Source organism: Saccostrea cucullata, unplaced genomic scaffold, assembly GCF_032062105.1.
Source record: "Saccostrea cucullata isolate Sc308-1 unplaced genomic scaffold, CSIRO_AGI_Scuc_v1 ctg2977, whole genome shotgun sequence".
In the NCBI taxonomy this organism is placed as follows: domain Eukaryota; kingdom Metazoa; phylum Mollusca; class Bivalvia; order Ostreida; family Ostreidae; genus Saccostrea; species Saccostrea cuccullata.
Window position 1 is genome coordinate 99,867 of NW_026940855.1, and position 22,041 is coordinate 121,907.

At 31.6% G+C, this 22,041-nt stretch overlaps 1 protein-coding gene across 4 annotated transcripts; it reads left to right on the forward strand.

The window, feature by feature from the left end:
- The first annotated feature begins 246 nt into the window (after positions 1 to 246).
- Positions 247 to 21,009, forward strand: LOC134256455 (uncharacterized). Of its 4 annotated transcripts, XM_062739099.1 has the most exons (6): positions 11,929 to 12,018; positions 12,303 to 12,367; positions 18,186 to 18,886; positions 19,073 to 19,111; positions 19,471 to 20,452; positions 20,950 to 21,009. In XM_062739099.1, the coding sequence occupies exons 3-5, from the start codon at positions 18,259 to 18,261 to the stop codon at positions 19,551 to 19,553; spliced, it is 750 nt and encodes a 249-aa protein (XP_062595083.1). In that variant the 5' UTR covers positions 11,929 to 12,018; positions 12,303 to 12,367; positions 18,186 to 18,258; the 3' UTR covers positions 19,554 to 20,452; positions 20,950 to 21,009. The 4 variants fall into 4 exon arrangements, with proteins under 4 accessions (XP_062595082.1, XP_062595084.1, XP_062595083.1 ...); XM_062739098.1 differs by lacking the exons at positions 11,929 to 12,018; positions 12,303 to 12,367 and adding an exon at positions 247 to 769; XM_062739100.1 differs by lacking the exon at positions 12,303 to 12,367 and having other exon boundaries at positions 11,923 to 12,018.
- The last annotated feature ends 1,032 nt before the right edge of the window (positions 21,010 to 22,041 follow it).

Sequence of the window (22,041 nt, forward strand, 5' to 3'; positions counted from 1 at the left end):
TCTGCCGAATTCAATTAAAGTAAAGCGTGATAATTAAAATTAATTGAATGACAGTACTACTCGCAATTACTGAAATGACGATGGACTGCACGTACACCTATATAAATATATCGTAGTCTATTCTCAAATTTCCAAATAAAACATGGAGATTATTGAAAATTTATTCACCGTTTCTTGAATTCACGGATTTGTAAGCACCGTGAATATAGCGAATATTAACACCGCGAGTTATTTCCCCCCTTTACAGTATCTGTCATTAATAGAAGATGATGTACATTATAATCTAGTTTAAAGTGTGTACTCACAGAGGCAAATAAAAATATAGATAAAGACAAAAGGTAAAGACAATATATATTTAATAAATATTAAAGAGTTGAAAAAGATATTGTGTGATTTTTGTTTAAGTGTTTGAGTAACAGGAACGGATAAATGATGTTTTACATACCATGTATTGTTTGTCAACAGTTCAAAATACTTGACGTAGAAATTAACGGATGTTCACACTTATACTTTATAAAACGAGGCGACGAACTTACATGAGGAGACACACTGAAACAGAGAGTTTATTGCTGTGTTGAATATTGCTTCATACTGCACTCAGGCTTGCAAACAATATCCATATAAATGATAATTTGATTTGTTCCACGCATGCGCAATATCAGCTTTATACAAGGAAGGACTCTGGGATCCAAGATTGTGATGCCTACATATTTCTGAAGGGAGTACAGCTTAAGATTCTAATCAATCAGGGGAGTGGTGAGTTGGAGTGGTGAGTAGGACTTATTGTGCAATGTGTAGAGAATGTCCTGCAGTGTGTGTCTTTCGTGCCTTTCGTTCCACGAAATATAACATTATTTTATCATGTGATATTTTTGTTGAATAATTAAAAACTAGAGGTACTGAGAGCAATGAGCTCATTAAATGATACCCAGCCTCCCGATAATTATAATGGAAAAGTCCATGTTTTGTTGACGCCGGGAAACCCAAAATATGTGTCAGATCAAAAAGTAAAATAGAAGGTGCACGATGGCAATATGTAATAAAATTCTGTGAAAGGTTCAATAAATTTCACTCAGTGGTATAATAGGAATTGCGAATAACAGATGGGTATCCCAAAGCGTAACAGACGGACGGACGAACGAACGGACAATACCGATTACTATATACCCTTCCACTTTTCAAGCGGGGGTATAATAAAGTATGTACATGAAAATCATGAAAAAAAGGATTAATTACAAGAAGTTTAATATGATAGGTAGCTGATGGTACCTATATAGGTTTATTGGGGTTCTGCTGAAAAGAAACGGTAGATCCTTGTGTTACTTTGCAGTGGTGAGTGCGTTGGCCAAGAATCGGTTAATACAATGTCCTTTTTCCGAGGTTGTAGTTTGGCTATTTGTTTCTGTGTAGATTAATTGTGGTACTGGGTATACCATAAAATTTGATGTTGCTAGAAAAATTGGAAATAAATAATTTTCAAGTCAAAGACAGACAGACGGAGTTGACCTGGCCCACTCGATGACCTGCCATGACCTCGGCCGCTAGGCGGAATCGGTCAGATCAGGTCACCTCCTTGGCAAGGTCTCGGGTCCTTATTTCACCATGTTGACCTCAAACGGGGTAATTAATTGTATAATATTACTCTTCCATGAAACTTGATCCCGTCTTTGATGTTTGAGGCCTGTGACTGTTCTGTTATTATTTTGAAATGTTTAATGGATTTTTGAGCTAAAGTACTGTTCGTTATTTCCACATATTTCATTTGTTTTAATTTTTGTTTACTGAATTGATAATTTCAAATGTAAGCCATTACGTTTATCATAAAAATGCTAGAATTTTATTCTTATACATGTAAAATATTCACATATGAAACAGATATTTAATAATTTTTCTTCTTGTTCCTTTTCTCATAAGCTCATTGGTATATATAGACTAGCATATGAATGGTAGTATTAATTGTTAATTGATGAAAACTCGTCAATATATCGAAATGTAAAGTTGAATGCCAAATCAAGTGGTTTCTTCACATAAAAAAATAAATACATCCCGTCTTAGATGAACACAAAAATATGATATTCATGGATTTTAACAGATTGTTAAAAAAGATTATCTTTAAAAAAGTAAAAGATACTGTCACAGGAATATGGTCTTGTTTGTAGAATAGTACAAAACGTGTTCTGATGTTTAACTATTCATTGGTGGATATAAAGAAAAAAACCTAGAAAAACACGCTCACAACACTCATACTAAACAATACACATAGACAAATACGACATATAAAGACATTTCAACGTTAACCCAAAATAAAATAATAATTAAGATATCTAAGGGCTGCCAATAGAAAATTACATAAATTAAACAAGTTAATGAATTATAAGAAAAACGAATAAGTTAGATTACTAGTCCCTGATGACAAAAGCAGGTAACAACATTGTCTTCGTTTGTAAGGCCCATTATATAAATTGTATTTTTGAAGAAATTTGATTTAATTTTACAAGTGGTAATTCATATTCTACTCATACTTCCCTTCTTCAGGAAAAAAATCTTCAAAATCACCTGTCAGTTTTGAATATGCCTAATACCCCGAACAAACAAAATTATTTTGATCGGATATATATTGGATTCGGACACTTCATTGGAATCCTTACAAAAAAAAGTTCCAGTAAATGTTCAACTGTCACGAAGCCTTTTTCTTTACTTCCCACTAAGATATTGACACTAGTGAAGGAGAGACGTCAAGAGTTAAGTGCCAAAAAACATTCAAGTAGTGGCGTGAATCAGATAAAGATATTTAAAAATTCCAAGAACTTTTGGTCAGTTCAAAAATCACAATATTTTACAACAATCAACAGCTTTAAAACTTACGACTTTTTTTTAACTTTATAAACAACCATTCCCCATGATATATTAAATTCCAGGCTTTCTGATATCATCACAGTGTTTTTTTTTAAATGGAAGTTTTAAACCAAGATAAATGGTCATATGTCAATTGCAAAATTATTAAGTTTAAACACATTCTGATTGTACACACAAGCACTCTGAAGTTGATATCAAGAAGATGCTTGAGTTCCTGATTTATAATATCTATGTGGTTTTTGGTGATAATGTCTTCCAACAATCTATTGGGATTCCAATGGGTACCTCTTGCGCTCTTTTATAAGTAGAGACCTAATGGTGTATTCATATGAAGCAGAAAATGTGCAAAATCTTATGCATAAAAAGAAAAAAAAATATAGTAGCCTTCAACTCAACATTTAGATATATTGACGACTCATTGTCAATTAACAATGGCAAATTCCATTCCTATGTCGATACGATATATAGTAGGGAGCTTGAGACAAAAGACATCACCGAGTCTGACACTTCTGCTTCATACTTTTTATATTTGTAAATGACGTTAATGATAATCTAACACCCAATCTTTATGATAAACGAAACAACCTTAAATTTTCTTTCCTCAACTTCTCTTACTTATGCAGCAAAATACCTTCATCGCCTGTATATGGTGTTTATATATCTCAGTTGATTTGAAATGCAGGAATATGCTCTATGTATAACCAGTTTCTAAAACGAGATAAATTATTGACATATTAGAATATCAGTAGTCTCGTTTAAAGACATAATTTTGTAAGTTCTATGGTCGATTCAAAAACCTTGTCAGCAAATACAATTAATCATTTAGTCAAATGCTGACGTTTTTCATATTAATTAATAGACCATTATTTATACCTTGACGACTACAAATTTTATCCATTCTTTCCCGATCATGACAATGAGCACACAGCTTGTGTGACCGGTTGGCAGGGTATGCTCACTCCTCCATGGTATCCGACCTCTGATGTTTTTGAGGTCTGTGTTTGCTCTGCTCCTATTTTGTATTGTTTTAATGACTTTGATATACAATTCTGTTCGTTATCTCCTTATTCTTCATTATTGAACATCAAGCATCTCGAGAATTTGAGCTACAAAAGGAAATATTCTGTAACACTTAACATGCATTCTTTGTAAGCACCAAAAAATCTTGGAAACGGCATATCTCCGATTTTGATGAAATTTGCACCACAGGTGCACCTTGATATAGAACCAACAAATATGGTGTTAGAAGTTTCCCACGTGAACCCGGTTGCCATGGAGACGGATGATCCATTGAATTTGGCTATTTTCGGCCATTTTTGACCAAACAAAAACATGAAAATTGAGGAAATATGAATGCATTTTTATCTTTATGTCGTGAACTCAAATATAGATCTTTGTATCATAAGAAAACATCAACTGTTAAAGAATACAGAGCATATAACCAGTTATTCCAGAATTGACCCCACTTTTAGAAAACGGTTCTGCAAAATAGCGTAGTTTTTCAAAATGTGAAAAAGGGAAAATTTTGCATTTTTTGAGAAATTTAAGGTTAAATAAAAAAAAATGTCTACGGAAATTTTTCGAATCATGCGTGTGGTCAAACGTCAGTATTAGTAGTGTCCCCTCATGAAAAAATTGGAGTGGGATCTCAATGCTATTTTAAGTAACGTGTATCTAAAAATAGACATATTTCAGAAAAAATCAAAAAAATGAAATTTGGGCAGAGTTTAAGATGCCATTGCTAGGTGATTATGAAATATATTGTAAAAGTCAATATGCTAATGTCAGAGACTGGACACCAATAACTACCATGCATATTATTTCCAGGGATTTCCGTTTTCTATTTATAGCTTCAAATGTCTTAATATAGACATGTTTCATAAAATGATGAAAAATATCAATTTTCCATCATTTTGAAGCTCCACTGAATCATAAATAATAAAAATCTGGATCTCCCCAATATTTCATCAATAAGAACAAGGAATATTATTATATTTCACAAATTATTGAGGACAGGCTCTCATCTCTATAAATAGTACAAATGTCTAAAAAAAAAAAGACACATATGAAATTAACTGATTAATGTTGATTTTCCACTGATTCTCAAAATAGAGATGGGAAATTTTCCGACTTACTGTCATTAACTGTAACTGATATAATGTGACTGACAATAACAAAAGAACATTCAATGGAATGCAGCATGATAAGCAGATCCATTTCTATTTATAGTAACACAGGTTTAAAAATAGACGTGATGCAAAATATCGGAAAAATGTCGTTCTTTGTACTTTCTTCTAAATTTGGGATGAATAAGTGTTGACTACCGGTATCTATTTTTAACTGCTATTGGCATATGGTGACCAACAAGTAAAAGAAAGCCTTATATCAAAAACAAAATGAGAAGCAGTGTTTTCCATTTCTATTTGTAGTAACACATGTTTAAAAATAGACGTACCCAAAAATATTGGAAAAATATAATTTTTTTGTCCTTTTTTCACATTTTGGATAAACAATTACAGACTATTTGTTTTAACTGCAGTAAATAAAAATGTCAAAGTTACGAAAAGTATGTTGCTAAATCCATGTTAACAGGATATTCACCCCCACTTAGATATGACGTCTCAACCGCCCAACTATGACATCACCAGCCTAGGGCTGTATTACAAAAAGACAGAGGCAAAGGGAAAAACAAAGATTTCTTTTTTTTTATGTAATTAACAGAAAATTTGCACTCGTGAAAATATCAAACATTCTGTCCCACTCGTGAAAAAAATCCATATTCAACTACAAAACAATGAATATCCTCTATTTACTTCTCGTGCAAACAACTGAAGAATCACTGTCTTCCACAATTTAGATCTGTATCACAATGAGCTTTATATACAGTAAAGGTCACTTAACATGATTGTAATTCTTATCTCATTTATTGTCGACCCTACTCTAGAAAGAGAGTTCCTTTACTAAATCCAACTGTGTCTAACAATCAGATGCTGACTATGTGAAACAATGAATTAAAGGTACAGAAGACAGTAAAAAATAAAAACAAAAATAAAACCCCAAAAAGAATAAACCTGGTGGTAGTCATAAATACAATGTGAAATTCTCGAGAGTGATGTTAAACAACAGACAAACACTACTCTCTTTATGACACTTATTTCAGCTAGTATTTTATGCGTAACAAGATGAAATTACACTAGTTCAGTTGACGGAATAGTAACTGAATGCCCTCTGAATGGTCAATTTTATTTCACTTTTTCCTGATTTAATAGCATTTAGTTTATATATTTTCGAATAAAAAAAATGAAGAAAAAAAATAATGCCAGAAAAAAAATCATCCACAATGCCAGAATCGAACCCTGGTCCCTAGCGTGACAGTCTGTGACCTTATCAGTTGAGCCACGACTTCTTGTTGATAATAGTGCAATTAAAATCAATCATTTTGTTGAAATCCAAATGGAACACGGTTCACCTGTTGTATCGAGGGGCTGCGATGTGTATATATCTTGTATATATCCTGTATATTCAATGTTAATTGCGCGGACTTTTGGGACAGACTGAATAATTACACATCTCTTATCGGGATAATGACAATTATTGACGACGGGCACCTGTTCTTGTCAAAGAAATCTTCTCTTTGGAGATCGTTTTAATTACATTTTCTATCCAGAAATTTATCAAAATATTTTAAACAGTATTATTTAAAAAGCTATAATCTGCAAAATTAAGTTTCTTCCACAAGAGGCATACATAAATGATTTATTTTATTCATGTAAAATGATTTTATATAATGATGTCTCTCAAAAGCTGAAATATCCTGCGGATTTGACAATTAAGAGACGGGATTAATAATATCAAGGTTCTTCCAGAAAAGGTATTAATAATATCAATAATAACAATTCTGTCTCATCGATCAATATTATATATTACCATGAAATTTCAAACTTTTAAAAATATAACTGTGGAATTACCGAATTAGATTGATATAGGAATAATGAAATCTATATTAGAGCTGTAAAAATAAGATAGCATTTTCTTTTTTATCTTAAGATCGCGTTATGATCAATAGACTCCAATTTTAATTCAGATTGATTTCTAATTATTTTGATAGCTATTAAAAAATGTTCATCACCGAATTAAAGATTTACAGCAAGGAAAAAAATAGACAAACTCATACGACAAATTTTACTGAATTTTGCTTCGAGAGTGGGATCATTATTCTTTTTTCACTTGAAAAGGATGTATTCGCTTTGACAAAAAAATTGACCTATAGGAGAGATCAATTTCCCGGAAAAAGTGATATTTGAATATTAATCTTCATTTGCTGTTTTCTACTGTATATATGTCTAAAATTTTCAAATTTGTATTTTATACCTAAAATTTATTATTTACAACTTTACAATAAACCTCCAAAGTTGGGTGAAACACCATTTTGTCCGTTAAAACGTTGATTTCTGCATGAATTTTGGCCTAGAACTCCTTCAGGGCAGGCCTTCCCCTAAATAAAATTGTGATATTTTGATAGGTTATGATGTACAGAATGATTTAAGATAGGAATTTTTTAGGGGCACCTCTGCCCTAGGGTCGAAATTCACAAAAAACATACAAAAAATAAAGAAACCTGATGTTGAAAATTTGCTTCAAATTTATACTTATCACACGTATAGACGGACAAGCTCAGTTGATATATGAGATGATTTTACAAAGTAAAACCGCTTCTTTTTAAAGTCGCGGGTTCGAATCCACCTGGCACCACATTTTTAAATTTTTAAATTTCGCCTTTTCAAAGACAATTTTATTTTTTTTTAATAGACTTGTGTATTTTCCTTCAATTATCTAACCTTTATGTATGCCCATTTCTTGATATTAGAAAAACTAAAGAGATGTCAAATCGTAACAATAAAATGTACAGTTGTCAGTCAGGCGGAACAAACCTCATTATAAGCACACTTTCTCTGAGGACAAGAATAACTCACTCTGTGTTATTTGATACAGGTATTCTTGGCAGCATTGAGCTGCGACGAATTTCAATTGTATCTATTTCTTAGAATTAGATAAATAGCCTAGACATAAAGAATACAATTTTAGAGACAGTAAACATTACCATAATGCACAATGAAAACTAGAGGCAAATATCAATTATTACATTTGGAGACAACAAACTCAGGAAATCAATGAAAGTGTTCCTCCTACCTCTATTCACTGAAATAAAGATTTAGGAAATAAGAAATTGTTAAATGTATTCAGCCTAATGTCATTAATCGGGACGGAAATCGACAAGCTTTTTGTAGAGAAAAAACAAGCCCGGCCCTATAGGTCAGATCCCTATTTATAATGAAGTGATCTTTTTTTTGTTTTTTAAATCTTATGGAAAATTAAATATCATTTTGAATTTTATGAGTCCACACTTTTTGAATTTTACGAGTTCAGGTGAATTGTTACATTTTTTTTGCAACAAATAAATAAATATTTGTAAAGAGATATTTTTAAAGCCTGTAATTTAAAGTTACACCAGGGAGTATACGACATATCTGATCTAAGAAAAAAATACAATATCAAGTCTAGGACATTTGCTGTATTTATACGTTCAAATCAATTTTTTCGCCAAATTTGACCTTTAATATCCCCTCGTTTCTATTGTTTAATTGACTTTAAACTGTGTAGGATTAATTCAGAGTCGGTTATTATTTCAAATCTTGGATATCTATGAAAAGCAATTGATTTAAATTGTATAATTTACAAGAGTCTTTTCATTATTAAAAGTATCAAAAGAAATAGAAAGATCCTTCTTATTTTTGTTAGTCCAAGCGTATCAAAAATATGCCATACATGTCTTTTAACATTTGGTAAACAATTGAAATACAATTGAACATCTAACTACAATTACTGTGTAGGTACTGTCATGTTCTAAATTATGAATTTACCGGTCGGGAGTAAATTCAAAATTTAAAACATGACAGTACTTTTATCACGATAATGAAACAAATACACTGTTAAGATTGGATAATAAATTTATACAAAATATTTTTAAGGAAAAATTAATGATTATATATTAATAAGCCAGTGAAAAAATTCGCTCAATTGATACTAAAATGTGTACTAAAAGATAACGGAAAGGTAACAGAAAGACGACAGAAAGGTCACTGAAAGACGACAAAAAGGTAACTGAAAGTCGCCTGAAAGGTCACTGAAAGTTGACGGAAAGTTAACTGAAAGATAACTGAAATGTGTCCGCTGAATGGTGACTGAAAGGTACCTGAAATATGACTAAAAGACAACTGAAAGGTCACTGAAATGTACCTGCCATTCAGTGGCTGAATGGCAACTGAAAAGTAACTGAAATCCGCTTTTCGGTTTCAACTGAAAGGTCTTCGTTTCTTCCTGTGCGTAAAATACACCTGAAAGAATTCTCAGACCCATTCCTAAAATTTTAGAGTTTATAAAGTCCGTGTACAACCCTCAAAATTCTCGTCCCTCGACAAACTTGCGATAAATCTCAACCTACATCACCCAAGAAACAAAGACGTGTTGCAAATTTTGTCCTATTGACAAGTCATATTTTTGCTCTTTTTAAACGTGTTCTATGAATTAAAAGCAATATGGGAATTTATTATATAGTCTATTTATAGTCCCAATATAATCTATACAAACGCAAACAGTACATAACACAACATATTCACCGGATATGAGGCTATATGCACTGGAGGGTCAATGCCCGTGCAACGGCATAGTGACGTCACAATTAAAATATCAAACACGTTGTAAGAAGAATATGGAAATAACGAACAGTATTCAATCTCAACGTCCATTAAACAAATATACAAAATAAGTGCAAAGCAAACACGGACCTCCGAAACATCAGAGGTGGGATCAGGTGCCATGGAGGAGTGAGCATCCCCTGCCGACCGGTCACACCCGCCGTGTAAACGATGGTTGCAACGGCCACAGCGGGCTATGCTTCTGTGCAGGAAAACAATTATTCAAACCCATTTCGGGATTATTTTTTAACATCTGGACGTCTTACTAATAGCAAAACTCGGAAAGGAAAACACGGAAGTTACAAAGAGTAATCTGGAGATTTTTTTATTTTCCACAATGAAAGATCCGCGCAAATGAAAATGGTGTCGTCATACAGCCTTCAATGTCTTATCTATTCAAATCCCGACTATATAATAAAACAATCATGGAATCTGTTGGTGTTGAATATGGTTTGTTATTCAACAGAAAAAATATCCATATTGACCTCGGTCAATATGAATATTTTTTCTGGTGAATAACAAACCATATTCAACACCAAAAGAGTCCATAATTGTATAATAATTTTATTATATTGATATAAAAAAATACAACTTTATTGTTCAAAGTGAGTCATGGAAGTGATATTTACAAACATTAGTCACCAGTTATATACAGTCATGACAACAACGTTTATTATTTAAATAAAATTAGTGGAAAGACACTACACTCGACACTTACTGTCCTTGAGTAGTAAGAAATGTTTTCGTGCCAACACCTACTGCGACACGGGACATCGGTTTATAGGTCTCATCTGAAGAACCGCTTTTCAGGTCCCACAGCTGGATACAAACCCGCAACGTAAGGATCAACGCCTTATTTAAGTACAACGCTACTCTAAAGCGGACGCCTCACCCACTACGACACGCAGGCAACCCTAAAAATGTGAATTTAGATTAAATTTGATCAATAATTTGACCATTTGTTGATTCTTTGGGTACCACTCAATTCTGTACAAAAAATCAGAAATAGGTTAAGTTCCCAATGATATCGATTTTTGTTTGATTTATTTTGTTTACATGTTTAGTTTGTTTCCATGTGATTTCTAAAATAAGTGATATGATCTAATGTATTTGGTTTGTTAAGTAAAATATTTAACATAAATTCACAGTATTTTGCGATGTAATCTGTACGCTTCTCCGCTACAGCTCTTCTATTTCCGTTTATATCACGTTCATCTGAGTTGGGAAATCCCAGATTTTATTTCACTGTTGTTTGTGTCAGTTTAATACATTTTTTTTTGTTTTAGTATAATAAAAGTTTATGATTTATAAATAAAGATAGGAAACAACATAGACAGAGGAATTAAATTTTTGAATGCTTGGTAGATGTATTAACTTAAGATTTAAGGCACATGAAAAAAGTTTTCATACAAAGGATATAGAAAGAAAAACAATGATATTTTTTATTTGTGTGTACACAACAAAAGCGTTCAGTAAATTTTGAAAGTCTGTAATTAAGAAATTTACAATATTTCCGAGATTTTGTTTCTTGAATTTCTTATCGTTCTCATTCTTATCAATTTTATTATGACTTTTAAGCCAGAGACTGTTATTATATTTTTTTCCCATATTCAGATATTTTATCTGGAAACAGTGTTAATGGTAATGTAACACCTAAGCTCTATGATAAACGTGATGACTTTAACTCTTGAAAATCAATGTAAATATTAAAATGTTTGAGCAAGGCGAACTTTAAAGACAAAACAACTTCTAGGTCATTGTGCGTCACAACATTCGTTCGTGTAATATATGTAGGTTATCACAGAATATCGGATTATTAGTCTCAAAAAGTAATTAGCAACAAAATTTTCTCTGGGGGATGAACTCAATTGGTACCTGATCAAATTTACTAAGAAGTATTTCTGTCTTCAAGGGATTTCATCACGTGACCACTAAGTTCATTTCCCAGGAAACGTTATAACATCGTTGTTGAAATCTTAATTATAAATTAATTGTTTATATTATTTAGTTTTGTATGGGACAATTTCTTTTTAAATCAACTCTTGCATGATCTATCAAATAATTCAACATGCCATATTTTTTGTGATATTTTGATATCGAGAGATTCTTAGATATGACCAGGAAATTAATTTCACGATTTTATTTCTGAAAAAGATGTTGTGCATTCATCCAGTTATGTACAAAATGTAAAGAAAACAAGGAAGTACGTTAACACTATACATTTTGTCCTACGTAAATTAAAGATCTGAAAGATTGGAGAAAATGTAATCTTATAAGCAATTTGTTGTACAATTTTTTCTCTTATTACCGCAATTGTGTACAGGAAAGTGAACAATGATCAATATATTTGATTTGTTCATCTTACTCAAACAAGAACTTGTGAAGATTTTTAGCATTTAATGGAATGGTGAGTAGAGAATACACTTTAATAATTTATATGAATATAAAATGAACTACACAGTATGCGTCTCTCTTTTCAGGAAATGCAGTTTTTTGTTGCATTGCATTTTCCTATCATTTTAATTAAAACCTTGATTCTGTTGATGTCCTAATCCCAGGACACTTATATTAACCATTAATGATATATCTTTGCAACTTGTAAATTCTCCATGACATCTGTAGGGGAACTTTTTTTAACGTCGTGAAACTTTTTCCCTTCACTACGTAGTTTTCGTTCTTATGTACATCTAGCCAAAGCAAACTCACACCACCGTGTAGTTTGGACTAACAAGTAACGTTTTGATCCTTGTCACGAGGTATCTCGATTTCCATTTTTTCTATACAATACATGTATTATATATCTTCACCTTTTTCAAATCAAATCAAATTTAAGGTTTTTTTCAAAGCTTAGAATGACAATTAAGGTGAGTTCACCATGCATCAGACACATACATTGCTTCGGACAACTTTAGGCAATAATCTCTCTTTCAACTTAAGAGTCCTGTGTATTTATTTGTTTCTGTCTTAAAGATGAATATTTGATTTTTTTAGTGATACCGATTGTTTTTATCATGTGATAAAAATACCCCGAGAATGGCCTTGAAGTTACGTCATATTTTACATCATCAAAGGGGCATAACCCGAAATTTATGATTTTGCAATTTTTAGAGTTATCGTTCTTTTAAATCCGACTTTCACGGAAACAGTCGGACTTATGTGAATTTTGTCTGGGATTGGTAATTTTTCATAAATTATAAAAAAAAAATCACTTCAGTGTTTGTTTTATTCTTATTAGAACTGGTTTTTTACTAGTATACTCATTTCACCTTACATCGGACACAAATTAACCATGCAACGGACACTTTCTGATGCAAAGTTAATCACTACCATTTTCATACAGAACCCAACTGACAGCTCTTTTTTGCGGAAATAGAAAAAAAACTTTAAATTTACAGTCAAAATAGAAGTTATCGATATATTACGTCTATAATCTGACTCAATTTATTTCTACAAACCAGAGTATTTTAACGCATGAGAAAAAGGCGCGAATTACTGCATTACAAGCATTTTAAAGCCTTTCTAAGGTATGATATTTTTCCGGTCGAAATACCGTCTATCCGATGCATGGTGAATAATGTCCTATCCATGGTGAAGTTTGAGTTATTTAGAAAAAATCGATTTTTGGTGACATTTTCTCAATAAAAGGCAGATAATTGTGTCCCAAATTTATATTTTAATCACAAACTAAGTTTAAGCTCCATTTTGATAATTTTCCATCGGAAGCGATATAGCTAGAACTTGTTGAAGTACAAGGGTATCCGATGCATGGTGAATTCACCTTATTGTTTTCCTTCAATTTGATTTATTAATTTCTTTTTATAATACCTTATTTTTGTAAATTATTTTTTTTTTGTGAGTGAAGCACATTTTATGCTTTCAGTTACATTCTGTACTCCTTTACGCTGCAGCCCGTCTACTATGGTTTCTATCATCTGATATGGAATATTCTAGATTTTCTTCAACGGTTGTGTAATTTTATAAGAAGAAAATAGTTTTCTTTTTATTCTGTCTTATAAAATAAACTACAATAATTCTGTTTAAAATCTGCTTTAAAAATACAATAATATGCAATATATTAAAGATGATTAAATTTTGATTAATAGATTTCTTTTTTATCGAGGCACATAATTTTCATTTTCCACTCTACAAAATATATAATGACGATTTTGGGGAATAATCAGGTAAAACAACACTCTCACTTAGTTGTTATAAAAAATTTCGATGAGTATGTACAGCCATTTCATTTTTACAAAAAGCATTACAAAAATTGGGATCATATCAAAACATTTTCTACACTTATACCTGTATTTCACAAGTTAGGATGCAGCTTAGATTCTTTTAAATTTTAATTATCAATTGATTGACCAATCAAAGATGTATAAATATTAATTTTCTATGAATGAACAGCAAGATTTTTATTTTCTTTTTATAAATTCAAACTATAAAACACATACCTGCATCATATCTCTATGTACGTAATAAACTAATTTTTCATTAATCGCAGTCTTCGAATTATGCTATCGCTCAGTTATAAAAATATCAATGTTTTAAAAAATCAACCCCAACCCCCAAAAATATTTTCAAAATTATTCTTGGAAATTCATAATTAATTATTTTCTAAAATTGGTTTGGTTCTTATCATTATCTGTTTGACTTGACATTAATGAATAAATAATAAAATGAATTTAAATCATTCTTCGATTTGGTTATGTTTTGATTCTGTTGGAAATATTGGATCACTTTATTCATTTTAATGTTGATCGCATACCAAGGAACAGTCAAAACTGTTAACCCGGTCACAGAATGAACTGTTGCATGACTGAACTGATCAATTATGACGTTATCATTATTTTTCCATATTTCACAGCTATATAATACTGAATTAGTAGTCATAAGCAAAACTTCAAACTTTATTATTTTTTACACATGTATACATCAATATTTATTAGGGAATGGATGATAACACAAGTGATATCCATGCAAACTTTGTGTTTTTATATCATTTCTTTCAGAAAAAATATACTAGCTTAGGCATTAAAACATTTTTCCCCACAACTCGGGAAAAGGTCAAACTGTAAAAGTTGTCCCTCGTAATGTGGAAGACTTGAGTAATAGTTTCTCATGTCTACCACATTATCTCGGGACAACAGTTAGACTGTTCTACTTGTTGTCATGAAATAAGTGTACACTGTGCAATTGCAGTACGTGCCCAGTAAAGATCAAAATATGAACCTCTTCAACGGTGTATGGTGACCTCTCAATATGAGATAAAAATTCTCGAAAATGTTGTAGAAAAATAATCCAATAATCAATCATGTCTTTCAATTTTAATAGCTAACAATTGATTAGAAAAGATACATCAACCTTTTGTTATAACTTACTGTTTTTTGTTAGTGAAAATAATTTTTCATCATATATTTAAGTATTTAGAGATGCAATCTTTTCTGTTTTTTTCCGCTGAATCGTTTCCACTTCCGCTTTATACAACGTTCATTTGATTTAGGCTACTAGTATTCCAGATTTTATTTAAATGCTGAGTGAGAGATTTTATCTTCTTTTATATAGAACAAAAACTGTGTCGTAATCTTTTCTTATTACACTTAACTATTTGTAAATAAGGAAAATAACGAATTGTACGTATATTACCCTGTACCTTGTTTGAGGGCTTGGTGGTTAAATACTTAAATACTTAATAGTTGTATGAAATGACATATGCATTTAAGCAGTAGATGATGGGCCCCTTTTCAAAGCTTATTATATCCGAAGTATACTATCAAGTCATTCTCTGTTGATACTATTTAAACACATTTGAAATGCAAGTGCAAACAGAACCGAGCAGTTTGTTTATACTTTAATCTTTAACTCGATCGCTCAATGGTCAAATGTTTATACTTCAAATTCCCAATATATCATATTAACTCTGCTAATTTGAATCTTTGTTTATATAACTTCTTTTATGATTGAGTGGTAAATTTGCATCCAAGGAAAAATTAAGTGTTTGTTATTACTAGTAACATTGCTTTAGCGACGAGGATATGTAATTTACATAATGTTTGAGCAGTTTCTAAATTTGACTGAGAAATATCAATAACGGCTTCTCGATTTCCTCCATTTCCGAAGTTTAATGTCTCAGATCAAAGTCAAATAGGACAGGGTTCAAAAAATGGATCAAGTGATGTGCTATTAGAATTAGGAATGTTTCGCAGAAGGGCAATGCTTTTACAATATGTTACATTCCTAATGATAACCCAAATCCGAAAAGAAAGTCGCACTGTGCTTTTTTGACTTTCATCGAATTAAATGGGGGAGAAGGCATTTAAATCGAAACTTGAAGTACATCTGGTGATATCTATGAAACATCAAAAAAAGCAGTAGATTTCATATAGCCAAATTTTGTAGGATTGCATTTGAAATGATAGTGTGAATATTAATATTAGTTCCCTTATCAATCATAAAACGCTATAAGGAAATTAAATGTACAGTATGATGGGCCTTACTGTTACACAGTTTAAGGATATTATTTGATATTTTTGTATAAGTTACATGAGGTATAAAAGTTTTTCAACTCATTTGCATTTAGTTTAATTTTTTCCATCTGTATTTTTAAGAACCCCATTGGAAAAATGCCTTAAAGGTCTAATGTGTTTCTGGTATTCTAATTTCAGTTGTACCTACATGCATGCATTGGTTTGTATTCATTTATTAAAATTAAGAACTCAATACCGGTGCCATTGACTTTCAAGAATTTTGAAAGAAGATATATGAAACACATAAATATAAATTAATGAATGATGACATCTTAAGTCTCTTTACCCTCCTGTTGTTTCTAAACTCAAATACATACAAAATCTCAAAGCAGCACGACCTTGGAGAATAATATAACACGTGACTATATCTTTTTACAGTAATACCATTTGAGCAGACCTGACTCTTTTAAAAATTTTTTTTGCGGGATGTCGCAACATAGGTCATTCATGTAACTAGCTCTCTATTGCGATAGGAAAGATACAAGGAGCATTTCAAAAGTTCTGGCAACTGTTTAATAAAAGATTAACCGTTTTACGGAAATTATTGAGTTTGATATCATTGGAAAGATCAGAAAAATATACACATATTGTGACGTCACTTTATAATTTTTAGGACGTAATAACTCCGAAAATGACGTCAGAATATAGAATGTTTAGCATACTGACCGTAAAAATGACGTAACAAAAGACACAATTTGATCATATTAAAATTTTCTAGACAACTTTTGCTCATAACTCGGAAGCAAAGTAACGGACGCAAATGAAAGTTTGTGGAATGTTAATATAGACTACAATTTCTCATATGGCATTTTAATTTGGAGATCTCCTTGTTCTGAATTGGTTTTAGCGAGTGTCAAAATTAGCATTGTTTTTATCGAATCTTGCTCAAATTTTTGCATGTAAGAGACCTAAATGTGATAAAAAGACAAAGTTGACAATCAAAGAAAAATAATCAATCGTGTAACAAAATTCGATGGCATAAATTAGTCAGGTGTTTTAACCAGATTTGTGGAATCGATGAAGGCTCAAGGGAAGTTAAGTTTAGTGTGACCCAAATTTTCTCGTAAAATTCAAAATGGCAGCGGCGCAGTTGTAACCCCACCATACCTCCACATATTTGCAAATTTTAATGCATGGAAAATAAATAAGATTTTACATGTCTGAGTAAATTATATTCATTTTTTGGATTCAAAAGTCATAAGCAGTGGTGAGTTTGGGGGCGCCAAAGTTGAATTTATATGAAAAACTACGCACAGAATCAATTCGGGGTCAAGATTTAGAACATTTTATTCGTAAACAGTAAGAGCCCTGTTACTCAAAATACATTTTATACAAATTACATTAATATACTTCAGTTTCATATAGAACATGTTTTATTTCAAAAATGGAGACCATTATAAAAGACTGCAAATCCAGCCGTATCATGTAAATAAAAACTTGAAATGAATGTCTATGATAGCGTAACCGGACATAAACCATGTTGAACTTCATAAACAAACCATACAATGAATAATGGAATTACTGATAAACAATATCATAGTCCTACTCTTCCTCTTTGCAAATTAAAATTTTCTTTGAAATATTTTTTTTTTTCAAATAAGCCTTTGACAGAAATTTTACGACCATCTCGTGTAGATAAAAACGCGACTTTTCAGTATGCTAAACATTCTATATTCTGACGTCATTTTGGAGTTCTTACGTTATAAAAATTAAAAAGTGACGTGTTTATTTTTCTGATCTTTCCAATGATGTCAAACTCAATGATTTCCGTAAAACGGTTATTTTTTTTTTATTTTGCCAGAACTTTTGAAATGCCCCTCGTATATACACGTATATAGTTTCAATATTTTTTTATTATTTAAAGCACCAGCTTAAATTTTTGATTTCACAAAAGTTTTATAATCCCGTGGGAATCCGGATTAGAATAAATCCTCAGTACGCCCTTACCTGTCGTAAAAGGCGACTTGATGGTTAGTAATATTAGGATTACGGATGTGATTTGTTTCCTGTCATTACAACTTACTTTAGAAATGCTTTTGTTTTACAGGTTGTAATCGTTTTGACGGGGAAGATAGAGCCCTACAACTTCATTTATCAAACGAAGTGAAGCCAGTCACATTATGTCTTTATCCAAGTGCTATACCTCTACGCCAGAAACAACAAACACTGCTCGACTGGCGAGACTTATACTGGGTCCATGTACTGATGTGTTACGTGACATTCTAAAGACAGAAGTGTTACCATCTGATTTGTCCAGAAAGGTTAAAGAATTTAAAGATAACCTTCCACATGGACAGAGAATCCCCCTCAACAAAACACAATCAGAGATCATATTCCCTAAACCAACGAAGCAGTACAGTGGTGATTATTCAGACTTGGACATATCTTTATTGTATTTACTTCTTCGCAATGTGAGTAAAATAGCACCACATTCCAAAGGTTGGGGAGAGATTCCTGATCCCGGAGATAGATGCGTGGCATCAAACATTGAAAGAATTCGCCTCATTAGAAACCAGTATTACGGACATTCAGCTGATCTGTCCCTAACCGAGTCAGAATTTAGACAAGAATGGCGGAATATCCGGGACATTGTAGTGGAGCTAGAGCGACACCTAGGAACCACCACGGTTTATCAGGATGCAGTCAACACAATAAAAACCTGCTCCATGGATCCAGAACAAGAGAAAAAATACATAGATTTACTTGGAGATATCAGAGAACTTCATACAACAGTGGATGATCTATCGAGTAAGTAAGCGTTTTCTTCCCTGGTTATCATTTTGTTGTACTTACTTAGTACATATCGAAAGTATTTTATGGATAGATTCTATGCGTGCTTGATAAATATATATGTCAGATCATCATTAATAAAATTGACTAAAAAAACAATGACTGATCATCAAACACATAAATTCTATGAAAAACGTTTTTCAGGGAAAATGCAGATTATTCACAGAGATTTGGTCCATCAAGGTAAATATTTCCATTTTCTTTAATTAGAAATAAATGTTAAAATTAGACAATAAAAGCTAGAAATCTAGAATGCTGTTGTGTGATTATTTTTACTAATTGATTGTATAATCGATATTACATGGCAAATAAGTAAAGAGTTGGACATTATATATCATGAAAAAGCACAATTCAACAACCTTGCACAGATATTTGTTTTTATATTGTTTTGAGCATTTTTTGCAGATTACAGTATGTTTAAAAACGTAATCGTTAATGTATTCCACTGTTTTTGACTATTTCCTTCATAATGAATAGTGCTTAAATTTGACTTCTTTTAAGGATGGCTTACATACTCATTGATTTTTTTTTTATATTTGTAGATCCTAAAGTTGCAAGAAAGATCGGTACGAGAATTCTCAAACATATTAAACAAATAAATCCCAGTGTATTTCACAAATTCTAAGAGATCTACCCGTGAAGATCCAAAACCAGTTTGTTAAATAATGCATTTTGGTTTCACTTAATGAAATAATATTGTCATGAAAGTCGATATACAGTGCTGCTATCCCACAAGTTGACATGGGATGGGATTGGATAGGATTCAGGATTGAGGATTCACGATAGGAACCACTCTCTACCATCGGCTCATACATTCACCTCTGTCGTTGGCTCGCGTATATCACAGTGATAAACACGAGAAATAGTGCGTTTGCTTTAATTTATTATAATTCAATTTATATGTTTATGTCTGACTTTTCATATAGATATTTACTAAATCAATCTAGAACTATTAATTTAATTTGAAATAATCCTGCAAAATTAATATTACTTCTTATACGTTATGTCAAAAATCTTGACTTGAGCCCATTGCAGAGGTGTCTGAGAGAGAAACGAACGACAACTCTGCATAGGAGGTTGGATAGGAACATATAGAAATTAATCCAATCCTATCCTATCCTATCCTATCCTGTATACTACAGCCAATCAGATTCGAGGAAAGGTTCATTCATATTTCAGAATAATTTACAAAAACGAAATACAGTATAAAATGTTTACAAAAGAACTATTTATAAAATTTAAATAGAAAATAAAACATTCTCTTTACTAAAAACAGATTTACATTATAAACTTCGAGTAATACGGCGTACCGCGAACGAACCACCGAAAGAATTTGAGAATGTAAACAACGAAGAGTCCAGACATCGAAAGACCGTATTTCTTCAGTTTGTTCGGATGATTTAACCGATTCTTACTTGTGTAAAAGTGTAATAACATGTTTTCCTGTTAAATTTGCTCTGTTTGATTGGATAATTCCACAGGAACCGTCGACAGCGGACTTGAATAGATGATGTGCGAGAACATGTAAGTACACTACAAACTGTACACGTACATTTGTGCATTTTTACACTTATTTCGCCCTTTAGACAATATTCTAATGACTTAAATTATAAACATTTTATTCTAATTTATGTAAACAAAAATAGGATGCGGAAAAATAGAGAGAAGTAGTGTAGATAGAAGTAGCTAGATTGAAGGGGAATAAATATTAACAAATATTCCGTCACATGATTCAATCAGCTATCAATGAGCTCTTAGACTAAAACAATCATATGTATTATGCCTTAATCAGTTTGTTACTATTATTATTTCCCTAGTAAGGTTAGAAAATAGTTTCTTTCATTTCAGTGCAATTTATGATAAATGAATGAAGAATCATTATGACCATTTCTAATGCTACTGTTTAAATGTTTAATAAGCTCATTCAGCAGTCAGCACTGCACTTATATTGTATGTACGTTTGTAATGATGTATTGTGAGTTATGAAACACAAGTTAATCTTTTAATATTCATTATTACAGAGAATGGATTTGCCTGCACTCATGCGTCATCACAGTATAAGGGATTTTAATCTAAAAAGTATGTATGATTTGATTTTTTATCGTGAATTATGCATGATCATCAGAATGCATATACATTATTATCTGAGTTGAGATAACGTGTCAGCAGATTCTCGGAACAAGTGATTTTCTTCTTTAAAAAATCGGGAGAGGAAATTAAACTAAAAGCAATGTTGAATTATTCTAGTCATTTTGTTGTCATATAAACTATGTATTTTCTTTTTCATATTCAAATTTCAAGACAAAAAAGAAAACAAAGAAAAATACATTAGTTAAAAGATAATAACAAGCAGAAAATAGAGAAAATCTCACAAACTAATGTATTCATATACTTGTTAGCAAGTCAAGAAGATAAAATGAATGATAATGTACTAGTTAGTAAATTATGTTAAAAAAGATTAAAAAAAAATAATATATGCCCTAGGTTGCAGTATAAGATTTTATTCTTCATGATTTCTTTATGCACTAGTTTTGGGAGAGAAAAAAAGGTGAAAATAAAGCCAATTGTACATGAAATGTGAAAGATAATCACAATCAAAAACAGTTAAAATGTGTAATGACACAACAGTTACAATCTACATGCCTGTATTTTTTTCCAGGAAAATCCTGCTCATTTCAGCTGTACAGATTGCAGTTCATCTCATATGCTGTTAGACTAAATAATGAAAGATGTTCAAACCAGTTTCAAAGAGTCCTAAGTCTGAAATCATGGTGCTTGTATTAAGGAGATCAGTGCTTTATTCTGTGCATTGTTGACATTTATGGAATTGTTCGGTTTATGACCATCTCTCTGACAATAACTCTGACATTTGAAATTCAGTTTGAGCGATGGATAAGGAAGCCAAATCATATGCATGTAAAACATTATACAACTGTAATAAAGACATTGATAAGCTTAAATTTAAACAAAGTGCGTGTAAATTTATCTGTGATCTTGGCATTGAAATCCATCCTGTACATGGATACTTTTAATGAATTTGTCTCATGGTAATTGAATATTCAATTGTTAATCATTGTTGAGGAATCACCCTGAATAAAAATATTGTGAACTTG